The sequence below is a fragment of the Ursus arctos genome, unplaced genomic scaffold, assembly GCF_023065955.2.
Source record: "Ursus arctos isolate Adak ecotype North America unplaced genomic scaffold, UrsArc2.0 scaffold_6, whole genome shotgun sequence".
Lineage (NCBI taxonomy): Eukaryota > Metazoa > Chordata > Mammalia > Carnivora > Ursidae > Ursus > Ursus arctos.
Window position 1 is genome coordinate 70,987,068 of NW_026623078.1, and position 19,060 is coordinate 71,006,127.

At 39.5% G+C, this 19,060-nt stretch overlaps 1 protein-coding gene across 2 annotated transcripts in view; it reads left to right on the forward strand.

Annotated features, from left to right (window-relative positions):
- The window catches only part of FAM91A1 (family with sequence similarity 91 member A1), a 43,272-nt gene extending 25,188 nt beyond the window's left edge, over positions 1-18,084 (forward strand). For both annotated transcript variants that reach the window (XM_026495459.4, XM_026495458.4), the window contains exons 16-24: positions 441-589; positions 2,335-2,469; positions 2,616-2,729; positions 6,614-6,686; positions 8,997-9,146; positions 11,158-11,262; positions 11,769-11,892; positions 13,158-13,227; positions 15,175-18,084. In XM_026495459.4, the coding sequence (XP_026351244.1) occupies positions 441-589; positions 2,335-2,469; positions 2,616-2,729; positions 6,614-6,686; positions 8,997-9,146; positions 11,158-11,262; positions 11,769-11,892; positions 13,158-13,227; positions 15,175-15,360 (1,106 nt within the window). In that variant the 3' untranslated portion in view covers positions 15,361-18,084. The remainder of the gene's footprint in view (positions 1-440; positions 590-2,334; positions 2,470-2,615; positions 2,730-6,613; positions 6,687-8,996; positions 9,147-11,157; positions 11,263-11,768; positions 11,893-13,157; positions 13,228-15,174) is intronic.
- The last annotated feature ends 976 nt before the right edge of the window (positions 18,085-19,060 follow it).

Here is a 19,060-nt window from a genome sequence, read left to right on the forward strand (position 1 = left end):
TGCTCAGTGCTTCTAGGCCCTTTCAGCAGGCCACATGTTTTTTGATTCATTCTTGCTTGAGGAGCAGATGGGCTAACTTGGTCTCCTGACATTTCTTTCAGCCTTATCTATCTTTTTAGAGAACAGATAGGACTGGTATTTTCCGAAAGGGTTAAGAATGGGAACATTTAAAATCTGTTACATATTTTTAATGTAAGAAGTAGTAGCCTCACAAAACACCGGTGGATGGTTATCTTCCTAGATCAGGGAATAAAGACTGTTCACTTTAAATCTTAAAGGGTCTTTGTGGTTTCCAAGGGATTTGGCACTTTGTTAACAGAGATACTCTCTCTACTGAAACAATGTTTACACACCAAGGCAGTTACCGATACTTTGTCTTAGACATTGCTGTTTTATCTTGTCAGTCTTTCATCCTGCCTGTGTGCTTGCTTATAATTCAGGTTTTCCTCTGGATCTCTTACGCTGTGAGAGCCTTCTTGGTTTGGACCCTGCAACTTGCAGCCGAGTTCTAAACAAAAATTACACACTGCTCGTGTCCATGGCTCCTCTCACCAATGAAATCCGGCCTGTGAGCAGCTGCACCCCTCAGGTAAAGAGCCACTTGGAGCATCGCGAGTGGCGTCCTTTCAGACTTCCCTATGGTGACTTGCAGAAGAGGTTTACCAGTTTGATCATGTTATTTCTCAGTTTGCAGAAATGCCAGATATTAAATCACTAACTCAGAAAGCAGTTTTGTATTTTATGCTGTTGTAAGAGGTTCGGTTTGTGAGGTAGAATTGGTATGTTTTATTCATGTATCATCTAGTGACTTGTGACGTTGAGGTTTTCTTGATGAATGCAGTATTTTATTTTATACTATTTTTTAAAGATTTTATGTAGAGAGAGAGCACGTGAGTGAGGAGAGGGGCAGAAGGAGAGAGAGAATCTCCAGCAGACTCTGCCCTGAGCACGGAGCTGGGCCCACTCTTAGGATCCTGAGATCATGACCTGAGCCGAAACCGAGTCACAAGCTCAGCTGAGCCACCCGGGCGCCACACTGATGAATGCAGTATTTTAAAGAGAATGTTTGGATGCTCTAGGAGGGAAGCCTGCATCGCCTTGAGGAATAAAGTCAATTTAATTAGGAAAAATAAAGTGTCTTAGAATGGGGCTATGATTGCTAAATAAACCAGAAAGGAAAGATGGTGCTTGAAAGCTAGAACTTCAGGTATCTCTAAAATCGACTTATGAATATTACTGCTCATCTTTTAAAAATAAATCGGTTGTGTATTTGTATACTTAGCAAGGACAGTGTGGCCTGTGCCATTTTCAGAGAGTGAGGGTCATGTTGCTGTTCTTCAGTGCTACGTCCTGCCTGGTCTCCTAGATGTGCGAGGTTAATGGTGTAGAAGAAAGGAAGGGATCTTTGTACAAGGTTGATTTTCCTGCTGTGCTCTTCTAGCTGCCTTAGTGAGCATACGTCCTGCACCCCCAGACTTGTCCTCTGTTTAGGAGTGGTTATAGATTGGCATTTACCAAGCTTTTTAAAAATAATTCTTCGTGTGCTCCCCCCGCAACCCCATATACATACTTCCTCCTATTCTGTAACATGACTTCTAGGCATAATAGGAGTCCATGAACTGAGTGAATGGTAAGGTGGATGGAAGGTTCAGTAGCCCCTTTTGTGAAAAATCGCATGTGATAAATGACAGTAACTAGAACTTTGCAGTAGAGCTTATTATATGACAGGTGCTGTTTTAAACCTTGAACAAGCTTATGGTGTCTTTACAAGGTAGATACTTCATCGCCACATTACAGAATTGCAAAGTGAGACACAGGAGAGTTTAAGTGACCTTCTTAAGATGATATAGCTGAGGGGACAAAGCCACGATTCAAAACCTTGGTGCTGGGGCGCCTGGGTAGCGCAGTCGTTAAGCATCTGCCTTCAGCTCAGGGCGTGATCCCGGCGTTCTGGGATCGAGTCCCACATCGGGCTCCTCGGCTGGGAGCCTGCTTCTTCCTCTCCCACTCCCCCCGCTTGTGTTCCCTCTCTCGCTGGCTGTCTCTCTGTCACATAACTAAATAAAATCTTTAAAAAAAAAAAAAAAAACAAAACCTTGGTGCTGTGCTCCAGAGTCCATTTTCCCAATTGCAGTGATAAGGCATGCTTTCTCAATTCTAGGGTCATATTGAAACTGTTCGAATGGAGCATTTGAAATTTATTTTCATAAGGATAATAGCAGTTAACACTTATGTGAGGCATTAGCTGTTTGTAAGACCATCCTTGGTCCCTTGTGAAATTTGTCTGCTTTACCTAAGGATTACAGCTTTCTCTTTCCTGTTTTGTCATCACAGCATATTGGACCAGCTATCCCAGAAGTCAGTTCTGTGTGGTTTAAACTGTACATTTACTACATCACTGGGCAAGGACCACCATCTCTTTTACTGTCCAAAGGTACAAGACTTCGAAAACTGCCAGATATATTCCAGGTACGTTGTGTGAGGTGTGTTTCTTCCTTTATTTTTGAGGAGGGTAGAAATTGGTAAGCAGCATTATAGTGACCTTCTTAATTTTTTGTTTTTTCTTAATTTCTAAATGCCATTCTATTCATCTTTTATTCATTTTTTTCCCATAGGGTTATGATCGATTACTCATAACATCTTGGGGTCATGACCCTGGGGTAGTTCCTACGTCAAATGTGCTCACGATGTTGAATGATGCTTTGACCCATTCGGCAGTTTTGATTCAGGTACCGTTGCTTTATTTGAAACAACCAATTTTGGATTTTGATCTGGAAGATTGTAATTTGTCTAGCTTTCTGCCGAGTAGCAGTCAGATGTCAGTCATTTGAACTTTGTAAAGCTGAAACATGTAAGGGCTCAGATGTGGGTTTTCGTCCTGGCCTTTGTCTGGCAGTGTGGGAACCGCAGAAACAACACGGACTTGAGAGTTAGACCCAGCTTGGAATTCCGGCTTCCTCTTTGCTGCCGTGTGGCTGTACTTAGAATAGCTCTGTTGAGCTAGAATTCACATACCGTGCAATGCATCAGTTTCCATCGTACAGCTCCATGGTTTTTGGTGTGGGCGCAGGTATCCACAGCCATCCCTGCTCATTTTAGAACATTCTCATCATCTCAGAAAAGAACTCCTGAACGCTTAGTTCTCACTCCCCTATTCCCCAGCCCTAAACAACACTGATCTACTTGCTCGCTCTCTAGAATCCTGATTCTGGGCATTTCACATACGTGGAGTCACATAATGGGTGGTCTTTTGTCACTGGCCTCTTACCTTGCAGAATGTTTTAGAGGTCCATCACGCTGTAGAACATATCCGTCCATCATGAATCAGGACTACGGCCAAATGAGAGTCCCTTGTATGAATAGACCACACTTTGTTTTTCCATCCATTGCTGTTGGACGTTTGGGTTTCCACCTTTTGGCTATTATGAATACTAGTAATCATTGCTGTAAGCGGTCATTTATAGGTTTTTGTGTGGCTCGCTGTGTTGTCGTTTCTCTTCAGTATGTGGCTAGGAGTGGAAATGCTGGATCATATGGTAATTCTGTGTGTAACTATTTAAGGAACTTCCACTGTTTTTCCAGAATGGCTGCACCATTTTACCTTCCCACCAGCACTTAGTATTATCTGTCTTGTTTTATTATAACCCTCCTAGGGTGTGAAGCGGTATCTCATTGTGGTTTTGATTTGTATTTTCCTGATGCCTAATGATGGTGAGCCTCTTTTCATGTGCTAATGAGCTGTGTGACATTTTGAAGATAATTCTCTTATACTTAGTTTCCCACCTGTAAAATGGAGATGGCAATACTTACTGTAGAGCAACAAAAAGTACTAGTAGCAGCTAATGATGAGATAAGCAACGTCTAGTTCTAGGGTTAGGAATGAAATAAGACTGTGTGTGAAGTGTGCCGCACGCTTTCTGCTTCCTAGTAGGTTCTCAATAAAGATTTCATTAATTTATTCAACTAACAGTCGTATGTGCTGTATTCTGTGCTAATTAATGTAGATACAAATAAGACACAGTCCTGACAGGGATTTAAGTCTGGTGGGAAATGTTGCATAAGCAGTCAGTTTCAGTTTTTTACTGAGGGCTGAATGGGATTATATATGGTGCAACCATTAGAGAGTAGTACCCAGTTCAGCCTTGAGGCAAGGAGATAGGCTTGGGGGACACTTGTCAGAGACAGTGAGACTCAGGCTGAGTATAGAAGGACGATACAGAAGAGAGCCAGGCCACGCAGAGGGGTTAGCAGGAATAAATCTCTGGGCAGAGATTTTTTTTTCTTTTTCTCCACTGCTACTTTCCAAGTACTTAAAATAGTACCTGAGTCAGAGTAGTTTCTCATGAGGGTTTTGATGACGGCAGGCCCTGGAATGTAGTGTACCTTGACTGTTTTGCTGCAGAGCTTAGACTGTACCCTGTAGATTGACAGCAGCCAGTAAAGGGTGCTGAGAAGGGGGATTTCTAAGGTCAGTTTGTTTTGGGAAGATCGGCTTGGAGAGTATGCTACCCAAGAATGCTACCCTAACCAATAGGGTGAGAAACCTGAAGCAAGAGGTCCAGTTAGGATTTAGTGTAGGAGTCCAGGAGTCCTGGTAAGAGCTGAGGACAGCCTAGATCAGGGAAGTGGTAATAAGAATTGAAAGGAAAAAATAGATGTAAGAATTATTACCAATTAAAATTAGTAGCATTGATCAGATGTCTGAGAAGGATATGAGAAGAGGAAGAGAATGATTCCTGGGGTATTGGCTTGTGAAGGTGGAAGAGTGGTGATATCACTACTTGAGAGAACAGAGGAGGGAGAGCCAGTCGATGGGGGTCAGATGATGTGTTGTGTTTAGGGCATGTTAAGTGTAAGGTGCCCGTGGGGCATTTGGATGGTGGAGCTATCTAAGCTATCTATCGGTAATTGAAAATATTTTGAACTCCAGACGAGAGTTGAACAGCAGACACTCACCTGAGTCTCCACGTCAGCCCGTAGAGGTACTTGAAACCCTGAGGGAGGTAGTTGAAACCATGGTAGCGTCGGCATGAGCCTGGAGCGGGGGCCACAGAGCAGGGCTTCGTGGTGGGAGATGGCGTAACAGTATCGGTTAGGTGTGGGCCTGAGTCAGTCTGCCTAAATTCAAATCTTGATTGTGCCACTTATTCAGTCTCGGGAAAGTTCAGTTATCTTGAATTCCTTTGCCTGCAAACTGCAGATAATAATGGGTTCTGTTTTTATAAGGTTGTTGAAACTTATGACTGAATTGCATAATCTGTATGAAATGGGTAAAGTCCTGCACTTAGGATACTGGAAGGTCTCCCGACATCTTCGCTGTGCGGTGGCAGTGGTAGGAGGAGACAGAGGAGTTTCAGTGTTGGTTACAGAGTTCTGTTTTTGCTCAACAAGAATGGAAGAAATTCACCTTGCTGGAACTTATAACAAAATTAAGATCTTGGTTAAAACCATGCTTTCATTGTAACAGTCTTGATTTGGGTTTAAATCACAACTGCACCAATGAAGTAGAAGGGAGCTGTCTGAAGAATTATGTTCAAGTTGTTAGATGAACCATCTTAATAAGTGTGAATTTTCTTTGATTTTTCTTTTATATCAGAGTACTTTGAATTTCAATAATATATAAGTTTTTTGAAAGGAAAAAATGTATAGCTCTCCATTGTTAAATTTTGTATTATAACAACACTAAATGCACGTAAACATTAAATTCTTCACGCTTATTATTCTTACACCAAAACAAATTTAGGGATTTAAATGCAAAAAACCCTTTAAAACTAACAGAATTCAAATGAACATTAATTGAATGCAATGGCTAAAACTAAATTATTATGCGTAGCATGGGAGTGGGGTGGTTAGACTCAAGATTTTTCTTAATTTTTGAATTGATAGAACCTTCCCATGATTCAGAAATAAAACACTATTGTAAGATGCACAGAGAAAAGTATCACTGTACTTCTAACACTGTCTGCTCCGTTCTCCCCATTTCTCCTCCAAATCAGATACATGTATTAGTTTCTGCTATAGCTGTCTAGAATTTCTTATGCATGCGTGAGCCAATGCACAGTGCTGTCCCCGTGCTTTTTGCACTTAGCAAGTGGAGGCTTTTCCATTTCAGTTCGTAGGGAGCTTCCTCTTTTTTTTTTTTTTCCTGCAGCTGCCTTGAAAATACATCCATTAATTTATTTAACCCCTATAGAGGGGCTTTTATAATTATATAATCTTGAATATATATCCCCGAGTGCAGGTTTTTGGGTTTTGCATTCCCGGTTCATGATACGCCAGGTGATTGATGATGGGATTCTTTTATCAGACCTACAGCTAACCCTTGTGTGAGTGTACTTGACTTCAGTCTTCGCTAGTCTCACACCTCATCTACCTGTTAAGTCGGCCTCTTTGTTTTTCATTAGCCATACACTCCATTGGAGACACATGGCCTTGTAAATTAATGTGCACTTGAGATGGTCTTTGCTTGCTGGAGAAAAATTAAAAATTATTGAAAGCTTTTTAATGGAATATTAATATAGGATATGTCGTCACATGGCATAGTCTTATTTATGGTTTGATTATCTGTTTGTTCTCAGAAATACAGGTGTCTTGTGTGTTTCTTCTTGTTTAGGGACACGGTTTGCATGGGATAGGAGAAACTGTCCACATACCGTTTCCATTTGATGAAACAGAACTACAAGGAGGTATCTTACTCTTAAATTATATCTGTTTGACTTCTGTATCATTAATCTTTGCCAATAGTTTGGTAAAATACATAGCAGGAAGTGAATTCTTAAAATTTTTAAGTTCTAGGGTCTTAAGATGCTGCTTTTAAAGAGTAGCAGCAAAGGTGGGGGCGCCTCGGTGGCTCAGTCGGTTAAGCATCCGACTCTTGATTTTGGCTCAGGTCATGATCTCAGGGTCGTGAGATCAAGCCCCCACGTTGGGCTCCGCACTCAGTGAAGAGTCTGCTTGAGATTCTCTCTCTCCCTCTGCCTACCCCCGCAGCTTGCTCACATGCTCGTTAAATAAATAAATCTCACATAAATAAATAAATAAAATCTTTAATTAAAAAAAAAAAAAGAACATTGGCAAATACAGTTTCCTGTCATGTGCCTTTTCCTGCAAAGAACTAGTAGAATAAGACTCACTTAGGACCTTTGAAGGAATGCTGGTCGGCCTTGGAGATGAAGAGTTTCAGTGGGTCTCTGCCTGATGGAAGACTAAGTTTCTCTCTGTTTAGCCTTTCACTTTCCTTTTGTTGTTTATTTATTTGGAGGCTGGGGGAGAAGACAATTCATTGAGAACATTTTACGCTTAGAAAGTTGAATTTTCCCCCCAATGTTACTTACTGTCCCTCCCACCTCCCTGGGGCTTTCTAAGATAATTTAGAACTAGATGTCAGTGAACGTGTGTATGTACTTTACTGTGTACAAAGCACTTGCATGTATTTCTTCTTTCAGCGTTCGATTTTGCTGTTAAATGTTATTTTTGCTATTAGAGAGGATGTAAGTGGATTATAGAGTTTGCGCTGAATTAATCTATTTGGAATCAAGGGGGAAAGCCCTGTTTAAAGTTATCCCCTTCTAGAATTGGATGTGAGCTACAGTGCATTTGATGAAAGATATTCACAGAATTTCTGTTAAAAGCAAATTTATTCTTCCTTTTGTTTAATACAGATAACCATTTCTCTTTCGAATGTTAAGAAGGTGTATATATTAAAAAGAAAAACGCTATCTGATTAAAACTGACATATATTCATATTGCACTTATGTTTCCCACTCCATGTAAAACTGCTGTTCTGTAATCTTATGTTTCTGGTTCTTGGAGCCATGTTGCTTGAATTTTTAGCGAGCAGTGAATGGTTTAAGCAATCTGACTCAGGTTAATTTATATAAGAACTTAATGTTCTTCCAAAATGATAGTAGTTACGACTCTCCCTTACTCCCCCAAAGTAGGGAAAAGGAAGGTTTTTAAAATATTTTTTTCTTCTTCACATAGCTAGACTGCAGAAGCCTTGAGTTTGAAATTCAGTACTCTTTTGTCTGTTGTGAATAAATGTGCATGAAATTTGGAGAAGAGTTTTCTCTTCCAAAACACAGACCCTTTTTCAGAAATAAGTACTTCTCTTGGGGCGCCTGGGTGGCTCAGTCGTTAAGCGTTTGCCTTCGGCTCAGGGCGTGATCTCAGCGTTCTGGGATTGAGCCCCGCATCAGGCTTCTCCGCTGGGAGCCTGCTTCTTCCTCTCCCACTCCCCCTGCTTGTGTTCCCTCTCTTGCTGGCTGTCTCTCTGTCAAATAAGTAAATAAAATCTTTAAAAAAAAAAAAAGAAAAGTACTTCTCTGCAGTTCAACTTTGCTGTTTAATGCTTTGACACTTTATAAATTGTGTGGGAAAAATTATTTGTTCACCTGAAGGTACAGGCTAGTGACAACAGAATTCTAAAATTTATAAAATCTCAAAAACTGATGATTAATAGCTCTCTTGCTTTGGGAGATTATTGTGTGATTATAAAAGAAAGGAACCTTCATACTTCAGAATAGAGCATCTTTCTGTTTATAAGTTCACCTATTTATGAGGGCTTGCACTAATATTTAATTTATTAAGGATATAATTTCAAGTGCATTTTTAGCTTTAGTTTCAGTAGGAATAATTTTACTTTTAAAAATTTTTCAAAAATATGGTATGTCTTTAATACACTTCCTGGCAGAAGCCCAACAAGTAAGCATTTGAGGCAGAATAGAACCACCAAGAGAAGCCTCGAGAATTTGCCCCTGTCTGGTCCTGTTTGCTTACTTAGCAGGTGATTTGTTTTGATACAATAAGTGCCTCCTGAAAGCTATAAATAGTATGTGTACCCCATCCTTTCACATTCACAGGGAGTTCTTGGTTGGTATCAGTGTTGATAAAGGTAAAAGTAGTTCTAAGAATTGTTTAATAAAAGTATATTTACATTTTTGATGTTGTGTTATAAAGCTGTTTACTTATAATGTGATGTCAATCTTTGTCCTTAGAGTTTACTCGTGTCAATATGGGTGTTCATAAAGCATTGCAAATATTAAGGAACAAAGTGGACTTGCAGCATTTTTGTGGATATGTCACCATGTTGAATGCTTCTAGCCAACTTGCAAACAGAAAACTCAGTGACGCTTCAGATGAGCGAGGTCAGCCAACAGTTGGGTTCTTTGAATTAAGATCACTGTATGGAGTTGATCGCAATCTTCATACTTAAGAAGCAGGGAGACTTTTGTGGGGATGTTGCATTATTTTATGCTTGGTGTTTTTTCACTAAGATGAGAAAATATTCCGTGACATCATTTGGACAAATACCAGTCATTCAGATGGAGAAAATACTAAGTGCCCAGCTCTGAAGGGGTGCTGGCCTGGGGTTGGAGTACAGAATGGCTGTGGGGTGTTAGCCCTGTACTGTCATCTCCATGTCTGTAGGCTTTCAGTTAAGTTCTTTGGTGGTGCGACAGCTTCAAAAACTTCAGTCTCTGTGTACAGATGTTTCTAAAGTACAATGAACAGTTTCTCCCATTGAAACTTTCTCTTTCTGGCAAAGGCACCACTGTCTCAGTAACCCAGGCTTGTAGTCTTAATCTTTATCTCTTCCTTCTTTTGCCACGCTGTCCACGTAGTTTCCACGTTCTGTGAATTAGGCTTTAGAAATGTCTCTCATATCCTGTCTTCCCTTCTCTCTTCTTTTTAAATTCACCGTGACTGTCATGCTAGTCTGCGTCTCATCCTCTAGTCGTGAGTCATTGCAGCCCTTTCCTGCTCATTAGCCTTCCTGGCCTCATTCTCCTTCTTTCTGTCCCCCACCCAGCCTGTATGTTGACAACAGCTGATTTTCCTTTTTCTTTTTAATGAAATGTATTTTCACGTCACCTTCTTCTGGTTACTGATTGTTTTTGCTCTGCCAGAATTTTGGCTTGTGTGTGGCTTTGGTGGCCGTGGTGCCAGCTCTGGTCCGTGACTCTAGAAAACCTTTCAATTCAGACATCTGTTGTTGATTGACGGTGATTCCCTGAGCCTCTTAGCGTGAAATCCTGAGTCAGTATGATTGATTGCTCACCATCCAGTGGATTGGATTGGCTCGCTTTGAGTTAAATATCCAGCCTTGGTCCTTTACCTTCGGCCAAAGAATCTGAGTAAATTTTAACAGTTGGCTGCCACATATCACAGGGCATTTTCCAAACAGGGGGTGGTATGGGTTAGGCAGTCATTTCAAGGATGTCTGCTACAGTCATGTTTTATTTCTTTCATCCCACAGACATTTATGGAGTACCCGCTTAGGTGCTGAAAGGATTGAAATTACTAAGACCTAAGGAATTAAAAAAAAAAACCAAAACCCTAGCAAGGGAGACAAGCCAGTGAATCAGCCTGCTGTGTAGTGTTCAAAGTCTGCAGTAGAGCTTGGCATCAGCTTAACGTGCTAAGGCAGGACAGAGAAGGCGTATCTCAGCCCCGTTAAGTTATCCGAGAAGGCTTCTTAGAGAAGGTCAAATTTGAACTCAATTTTGAAAAGTGAGGATTTGGGTGCATAAAAGATGACTGTGTATTTGGAGGGTAGCAGCCTTTTGGCAGAGGGAATCAGGCAACAGACTAGCTCATCTTGGCCAAAAGAAAGAATTTATTGGAAAGTAGTAGAAAACGAGAGTAGAGAAAGTAGTAAGGTCGGGAGATCTTGGAGGATCTTATGTGCTAGACGATATGAACAATCAAAGAAATTTGAAGAGAAATGACATAATCTGCATGTTTCCATGGGGGTAAAAGTGACTTGATTAAGTGAAAGGCTGAACTTGTGTTCTGACTTTAGAGTCCTTGTTTCCTTGGGCCAGAGCTTCACCATTTCCGCGCTATTTACATTCCGAGCTGGACAGTTCTTGTTGTGGGGGCCTGTCCCGTGCATTGTAGCATGTCGAGCACCCCTAGATATCAGTAACATCCCTGTCCCCATTCCTGACAGCTGCATCAGTCTCCAAACATTGTCAGAGGTCTCTTGGGGGACAGGATTGCCTCCTAGTTGGGAACAGCTGCTTTAGGATGAAGACCCTTCGTTGTTCTCCATTGTCATTCCTGTCGCTGGAAGTCTTCTCTTCCGTTAGGGCTGGTGGACGACTTGTGCCAACTACGAGAATCCTAATATTGTGTATGTCCTTCCATTGCAAGGAGAACCTGATTTGGCTTCTGGCTCAGATGTCAATGGGAGTACAGAGTCATTTGAAATGGTCATTGAGGAAGCAGCTATAGACTCGGCAGCAAAACTAAACTCTGGTAAGGCTACAAGAATTACTTGCAGTTTTAGACTAGTTTCTGAGATTTAACTCTTCTGTTAATCATTCGGATGTCATTTGTCTGCTCCGATTATCCCTAATGGACCTTTTAATAAGTATTTACTAGGAAACACGTTTATATATTTAGAATTTTTAACGATGAAAGTGTGAAAAAAATATGACCCGAGAAGAAAGACTTCAGTTTCATTTGTCCTCTGTTAAATTCTTTGATCTTGTAGCTGTCTTGCAGTGTCTTTTGGTAAGAGGCCATTTGGAGCATCTGGTGAAAGCTGTGTACCTTCTCCCCAGAAGCACGTACATACTCAAAGACTCTTTCCTGTTGTAGAGATTCACTGACCCCTTCTGAATCCTCTCCCCTGCTAAGCCCACTGGCGGACCCCAGGGGTGGGAGGAATCTGAAAATTTCTGGATGTCAGTTAAGAAGCCCTGGTCAGTTGTGATATATATAAATGCACATGTGATTAATAATTATATATCGTTTTGTAGTTGCCACAACAGAAGCAGATTGGGTTCCTCTCGAGCTGTGCTTTGGAATTCCATTGTTTAGTTCTGAATTAAACCGGAAAGTTTGTAGAAAAATTGCTACACATGGCCTTTGCAGAAAAGAGAGGTAAGGGTTTATGTTCATTTCATCTTTTCATCTGTGAGACTTTTAGGCTGTTAGTTGCTACATCTTATTTTCTTTTATTTCACATGAGCATAGTAATTGCATTGTGTCTATTTGTTGATTCAATAAAGATTGTTAGTTTAAGGGTTTTACTGTATTTTTCAAAATTAAACTTCAGCACCTCAAAAATTTGACACATGCAAACATTGGGGGCACATATTTTGGTTGATTTTAATTATGTTAACTTAGTTACCCAGATTTGGTAAAAGTGTGATAAAATTAGCAAGCTTATGTGAGATTATGCCTGGTGTGTGTCATATATACGTGTCTGTAGAACGTTTCCCTTTTGTCCTTCTGTCCCTCTGAGCAAACACACACTCACGTTATCTCTTTTGTTGGAATTATAACTGAATTTCTAAGTTTTCTTCAGTTTCCATGTTTTCTGAAATGAGCATCTATTACTTACCAGAGGTGACACGGAGGTTTTATCTCGCATGCCAGCTCCGTTCTATTGGGAGCCGTTCCTAAGAGGCAGTGCTGTAAAAGTTTTGTGACTGTTGAGCAGAGAGGAGTATCCCTGAATCTGATTTTCTTGGCAGGGCGGCTGGGAGAGCCGATGTCCACAGGTCTCCTTGACTTCTTCATTTAAGAAAACAAAGTTGGATAAGAAGTAATTTGTTCAATTGGCTTAATATACTTGATCAGAAGATTAAAAGTACTCCATCGACACATAATTTCAATAATTCTCTGAAAGTCACCTGTGTGAATAAAAAAGTAGAATTTACTATACAGCTTTAAAGATTGCCGCCATAATTGTTACCAATTTACGTATTTGAAAAATACTTGATTTCGGTGGGTTGATGTATAGTAAATCTGTCAGACTTCTTATCAGGATGTATTTTAAAATTAATTTGGGTATTTAAAGTTTGTATCATAATTGTCATTCCTACCTGAAAAGTTCTCTTTCATTTAATGTTTGTATTTGCTGATAGTTTAAGCTTTTCCTAACAGTAATGTCTCAGTTTTGGTTTTATACATGATTTTTTATTTCAAAATGGTCTTTGTAGGCACTATTAACACTCAGTTTAAATAATATTAAAACTGGCAGAGATTTCATTGACGAGAACTATTGAAATTTAAAAAAAAATTTATGTGTTAATCAATGTACTTACATATATAAATGCGTATAAGTTGCTGAAATTAAACTATTGTGAGATGTTCGTTCTTGTCATTCTATTTGTTTTAAACTTTTTACCCCTGTTTTTCAGCCTTCAGAACCTCTTACATTCCAGTAGAAAACTCTCTCTACACGTCCTTAACTTCGTTCACTCATTCCAGGTAACAAAACTCAAAAAAAATCCAGGTGGTATTCGCCTAGAGCTTTATAGGATGTGGAGCACTTCCGTGTTTGTCTTGGGCTTCCACAGTAATGAAATAAGCATTAATTCTAATTGATAAAGATGCTGAGATTTAGGAAGTTCATTTTCCTGCACATGATTTACTGGCCGGGTAGAGAGGGTCTAAAGCTGGGACCCTTTGTTCTCTGCCAGTGCTTTATTCAACAGAGATGGGTTAAGCATCTACCGTGGGCCACGCACCATGCTAGGTGCTGGTTCCTGGGTACAGTACTCTTCCCTTAACTGCAGTGATTCTCGGTTGCTGAGAGGCGGCTGTTCGTAGTGCAAGCCAGTACCGTAGACCTTCTGCCTTCCCCCTCTCCCAGGGAAAGAAAGGATACTCTGTAGACTTGATTTGTAGATAAAGTTTTGGAATGGAGTATTTCTGTTCAGGATATCTGACCCAACTTTATGAAATCAGTATTTTGGAATTTTGTTTCATTTATTTTTTTCAATAAATACTTGAGTCTGCTCTATGCCAGACCCTTTACTGGGTACCAGGGAAGCAATGCTGTCCAAGGCACTAGTGGAGCTTGTAATGACTGAGACAGTAAACATTGAAATATATAAGTTAATTACAGATTTCAGCAAGCACTTTGAAGGAGCCAAACTCCTTGGAATCTGATGGAGTCCAAAGGGAGACCTAATTTAAATGGACAGAGATGATATATAAGCTGAAACTTAAAAGGGATGGGAAAGAGTATGCCATGCAGAGCGTAGCAGGAGCAAAGGTCCTGTGTTGGAAAACACTTGGTGTACAAGGGAATGAAAGAAGCGTGGTGTGGCAGAAGCCTCATGAAAGTGGGGGGGTTGGCAAGAGGTGAGGCTGAGGAGGAGGGGAGGCAGGGCCTTCTAGAGTATAGCAAACAATTTGTATTTATGCTCAAGTGCAAAGAGAAATTATTGAAGACTTTTAAACAGGAATGACATTTATTTCTGATCGACTGTTTTAAAAGATTAGTTACCGTTTGGAGAGCAGATTAAAAAGGGACAAGCAGAGAAGCAAGACCAGTTCAGAGACCACGTGCGAGTTGTTGGTAGCTGAGCTCCCTTTTGAATTAAAAATACCCCCAAATTTTGCATATACCCATAATAAAAGTTTATTACCCATATGTACTGTTATGTCAATAAATTATGTATACTATGAAATATACACAAAAATAGAAATTTTGTAAGGATGCAGTAGTTGATAAAGGATCTCTAAAATTTTTATAGTCCCATACCCCACTTTGGAGACTGTAGTGAATGAATACAGTAATTTGGGATACATGTTGGAGGCAGATTGCTAGAACCTGGCGGTTAATTCAATGTGAGGAAAAGATTTGAGGGCGAAAGGAAGGGAGGAGTCAGGCATGATTCTCCAGGTTCTGAACTAGCTCAGTGTGTGGAGTAGGGAGGACGGGGGAGGAGCTTGGAGAGTGAAGGTTACGGACATGGTAGGTGTGAAATGGATGGTGAAACATCCAAGAGCTGATGCCAGAGAGGTGGGTGTGTGAGACTGGAGTCCCGGGGAAAGGTCTGTGCTAAATAGGGGAATCTGAGAGCCCTGGGAGCTCACGGAGTGTTCTGGTGCTTGATGCTAAGTGAGGGGTTTTTCGGGATTGTTTAGGAATGAACGTTTGTCTTCTCTTACAGTCTCAGAGCCCATTATTTCTATTTATGTCTAAGCACTTATCATAGTCTGCCTGGTATTAGTCATTACCGCACACAGCGATACCCGTCACTGATTATCTCGGGGTCTGTGAAGTAGATCTTCGCGTCTCCCACAGGGCTTTGCGTTCCATAAACATTTCTTGGCTCATCAAAGTCCGTATTTGTAATGAGCTGTATTAAGTGGTTTGGTAAAGTGTTGGACATAGAATTTTTCTCCTGTTCCTTGGTCTTTTAGGAAGGTGCTTCCACCCTGGATGTTGCCACTGAGGCCAGCTTTCCCGGCGTGCTCTCACAGTCGTCCTGCGCCGAGTCGGGAGTCCCACTTCCTGCAAAGAACTTAATATTTAAAGATGGCATCTTATCAGAATGGAGTGGACGGTCACCTTCCTCGCTTCTTATTGCTAATCTCCATTTGCAATAATTTGGTTCCACCATTTGTTGCTCACACTTCTGCCTTTTTTCTTTCTTAACGTTAGCTTTATAGTGCCAGCCACTAAAAAGCGTCGTGCTGCCGCAGTGCGATTCACGCGCCGCTGATGTTAAGGTTGGGGAACATGTTCGTGTTTTCTGGAGTTTTCCTCATTATTGCACCTCCTCATGCAACAAAGAGCTTTTTAGCAGCCTGCACTGTATTTTTTACCCTGAGACAATCTGCATTTCTTTTATAAAACTGAGGATATATACTTTATAGGCTTTATGATGACTGTTACGTTTATAAGCAGTCTCTATGAATATTGCAGTGGTAATTTTATATGTTAGTTTATCAAACATAAATCTTGTTTAATTTTATATTTTGTTACCTACTCTTTAGGGGATCACGGGAAGAGGCGGAACTCTTCCTCTGACAAGGCTTCTTGGTACTTAAAGTAGCAAAACTATAAAACAATAAACATCCAGTTTTGAGAGATGGTGTGATGGGGCATTAAGAATCTCTGTGGATGTCTGTAAATTATGTATATGAGTTGAACATTGTCGAAGGTTTGTAAATCAGCATAGTTATGTATAAGCTAACCTTGATTCATAAGGTCTTAACTCAGACTCTGACTATACATCGACATCTCATGAGAAGCTTTGGAAAACATTCTATTTTTAAACCAGCGTTTATATGTGGACTTCTGTTGTCACTCACCTCGGGCTTTATATTTTCATAGAGTCTTTATGGAAAAATCGAATTTATTTTCCACTCTTGTAACTGTGGCTGCTGCACGTTCTCACCCCGACTGATTGTTTGTTTAGTAGCTTTACCAATGAGTTGTTAGGAAATCGAATTTGATGTTTTGAAACCAAGGATTGTGATTTTCGGTTAGAATTACACATTAGAGGCATTAAGGCTGTGTCTTCTGATCAAAAACACTTTGGTGATAAGCCTACTTTGAAGACAGTCTTAGGCAATCTGGATCTTAAATTTATGTGCATAGTTTTGGAGGAACTGATAAAGAAAAATTGAGTAATTTCAAAATGTTTCTTGAGTCATTGATTCTTTTAGATCTCAAATGGTAATTAGAATAATTGGATTCACTTTCTAGATTTTCTCAGTTACCTTCCTTGGGAAGTTTGTGCAGTGTTATAGTTTAGTGTAGCTCTTCTCGTAGGATAATGGTTTGCTCGCTTAAAACTGTAACCAAACTGGTCAAACAACATATATCTAAAACACTTAAAGCGTTAGAAAATTCGGGAATGTTAGAACCTAAACATTTTTGCTGATAATTTTTGTTATTTATAGAACTGGTATTGGTGTATTTAACATACTTCTGGAAATATATGCCTTTCTTAAAACTGTTAACCATGCATTCAGTACCACGGCCAACCCATAGAATTGAATATCTCAGAGCAGATTCCCTGTGCACGCAGTCAGTGCTGTGTTTTGGGGTAAGTGCAGTAATGTTTCGTTTTCTACTTTGTCTTACATGAGGTAGAAATCAAGTGTATGTTATAAATGTTTGTCTATAAAAGGAAAAATACATACTAATATTAAAGTAATTTCTTATGACTGTGAATCACTCATTTATTTTTCCAATAATTGATATTGTACATTCCTAGTGCTATTAGGTATGTATGTAACTTTTACAGTTTTTTCAACAGAAAGTTGTTAAGTATTTCACTTGATCAGGGCTCTTTAATCTCATTTTCATTTGCTTTGTTTATATTAACTGTAGTTATTTATTCCTGTATTAACAATCTTAGCCTACTGTAATGACAGGTACACTAATAAAGAATCGAATAATTCGTAGTTGTTGGCAGTGAACCCAGTTGGTGGTGAATTGAAAACTTAAAATATGGGAGTGATTTGCTGCTATATTTCCTTTGAGAGATAATGGAGGAAGAATTAGAATCTGATAGTGATCATGAATTTTAGGGAAAGTACTGGAAAAACAGATGGACAACTCTGGTTTCTCCAGTGAACGAGGAAAGGTTCTGATTCCCAGTTGAAAACCTCTCATATTTCTAAGGAGGGGGAATCTGCTTTTTAGAGCTGTTAGTAAAATGTGAAAGCTGCTTTTGTGCTTCGCTTTATGAATTTGGCTTTGTTTCATCCATATGTTAACTCATGGAGAGATGCATCTCCTCATCTTACACGTGTTGATCCCGTTCGACAAACGTTAAATTTTAAGTGTAGACTTCATTTGCCAAAGACGACTTATGAAAGAATTTTAAAGTAATTTCATTTGGCTTTGTGCTACCTCCCCTTTCTTAATGTGCTTAAACCATGGGAAACATTTTTTAGAAACCAAGAGAAAAATATCAAAAAGGACACAGAATTTGGTATGGGTACAGTTTCACCTCTCAGGTGGGTCTAAAGAAATGCAACTTTATGTCATTTAAAAACGTATCTGATTTTCTCAGTTCCTTTCTTTCTTTCATTTTAAATATGTAATCAGATGATTTTGTATTCATTTGGGGGGGGAATATCAGTTTCTTTTACTTGATGTTGTCAATCTTCTCTGCCATTCATGTTTCTGTTTTAAGTTCAGTGTTTCAAATACAGTTTGTATTTAAAGATTTTAAAGTACCAAAACTCTGTAACTGAGTACAGTGGACTGTTTTCTGGTATGATGTTAATATTCTACAACAAAATGTATAAAGTGTTGTCAATTTGATTATTGACACATAATATGTTTACAAATAAACTGTGGTGTTGATCAAATTACTGCAAAAATGTGTATATAATCTGTAAGTCCCTTTCTTAATATTAAATACAGCCATGCTCTCAGTGCTGAGGCTTTCCTATACTTCTTTAGAATGACCTTTGTATTTCAGATTTATAGGAAAGTTGCAAGGGTAGTCCAGAGATGATTCCTGTACCCTTTGCCAAGCTTCCTCTAATGTTACCGCCTTACAAACATGGCGTATCTGTCAAAACTCAGAAGTTAACCTTAGGACAGTACTATTTTTTACTATACCACAGACTTTATTTGGTATTTATCTGTTTTCCACTAATGTCCTTCTGTTCCAGAATCCAGTCCAGGACACAACATTGCATTTATTTAGTCCTTGATGCCTCTTTTGTCTCTTCCAATCTGTGACAGTTTCTCAGTCTTTCATGACCTTGACACTATGAAGAGTACTGGTTAATTTGTAGAATGTCCCTTAGTAAATGGGTTTGTCTGATGTTTCCTTGTGATTAGATTTGAGGTTATGCTTTATCAGGAAGGGTAGCACAGAGGTGATAGGCCCTTCTACACTGTATCATATTATGGGGTACACGATGTCATTACTGGTGATATTCCTTCAATGGCTAAGTTGGGGTCTGCTAGGTATTTCTACTGTATTTTCCCACTTTCCATACTTTTTTGCCTTTGGAAGTGAATTGCCAGGTCTAGCCCACCAGTCAAGGGGAGGAGGGTAGTATCTACATATATTATTTAGAATTTTTCTTAGAGTTTGTTCCTCTTTCCTATTTATTTGATCCTTTGTTCATATTAGTATGTGATCATGGCTATTTTATACTTTAGGTTAAAATCTAATACTGTTATTTATTGTATAAAATGTTTCAACTTGGGCTCTTGGGAACTCTTTGAGGTTGGCTCCTAAATTCTTTTGATGTGCCTTCATTTTTTTTTTAAAGACCATATTTTTACTTTCTAGAGCTGCCAAGTAATATCTGGATGCAAGCCCTAAAA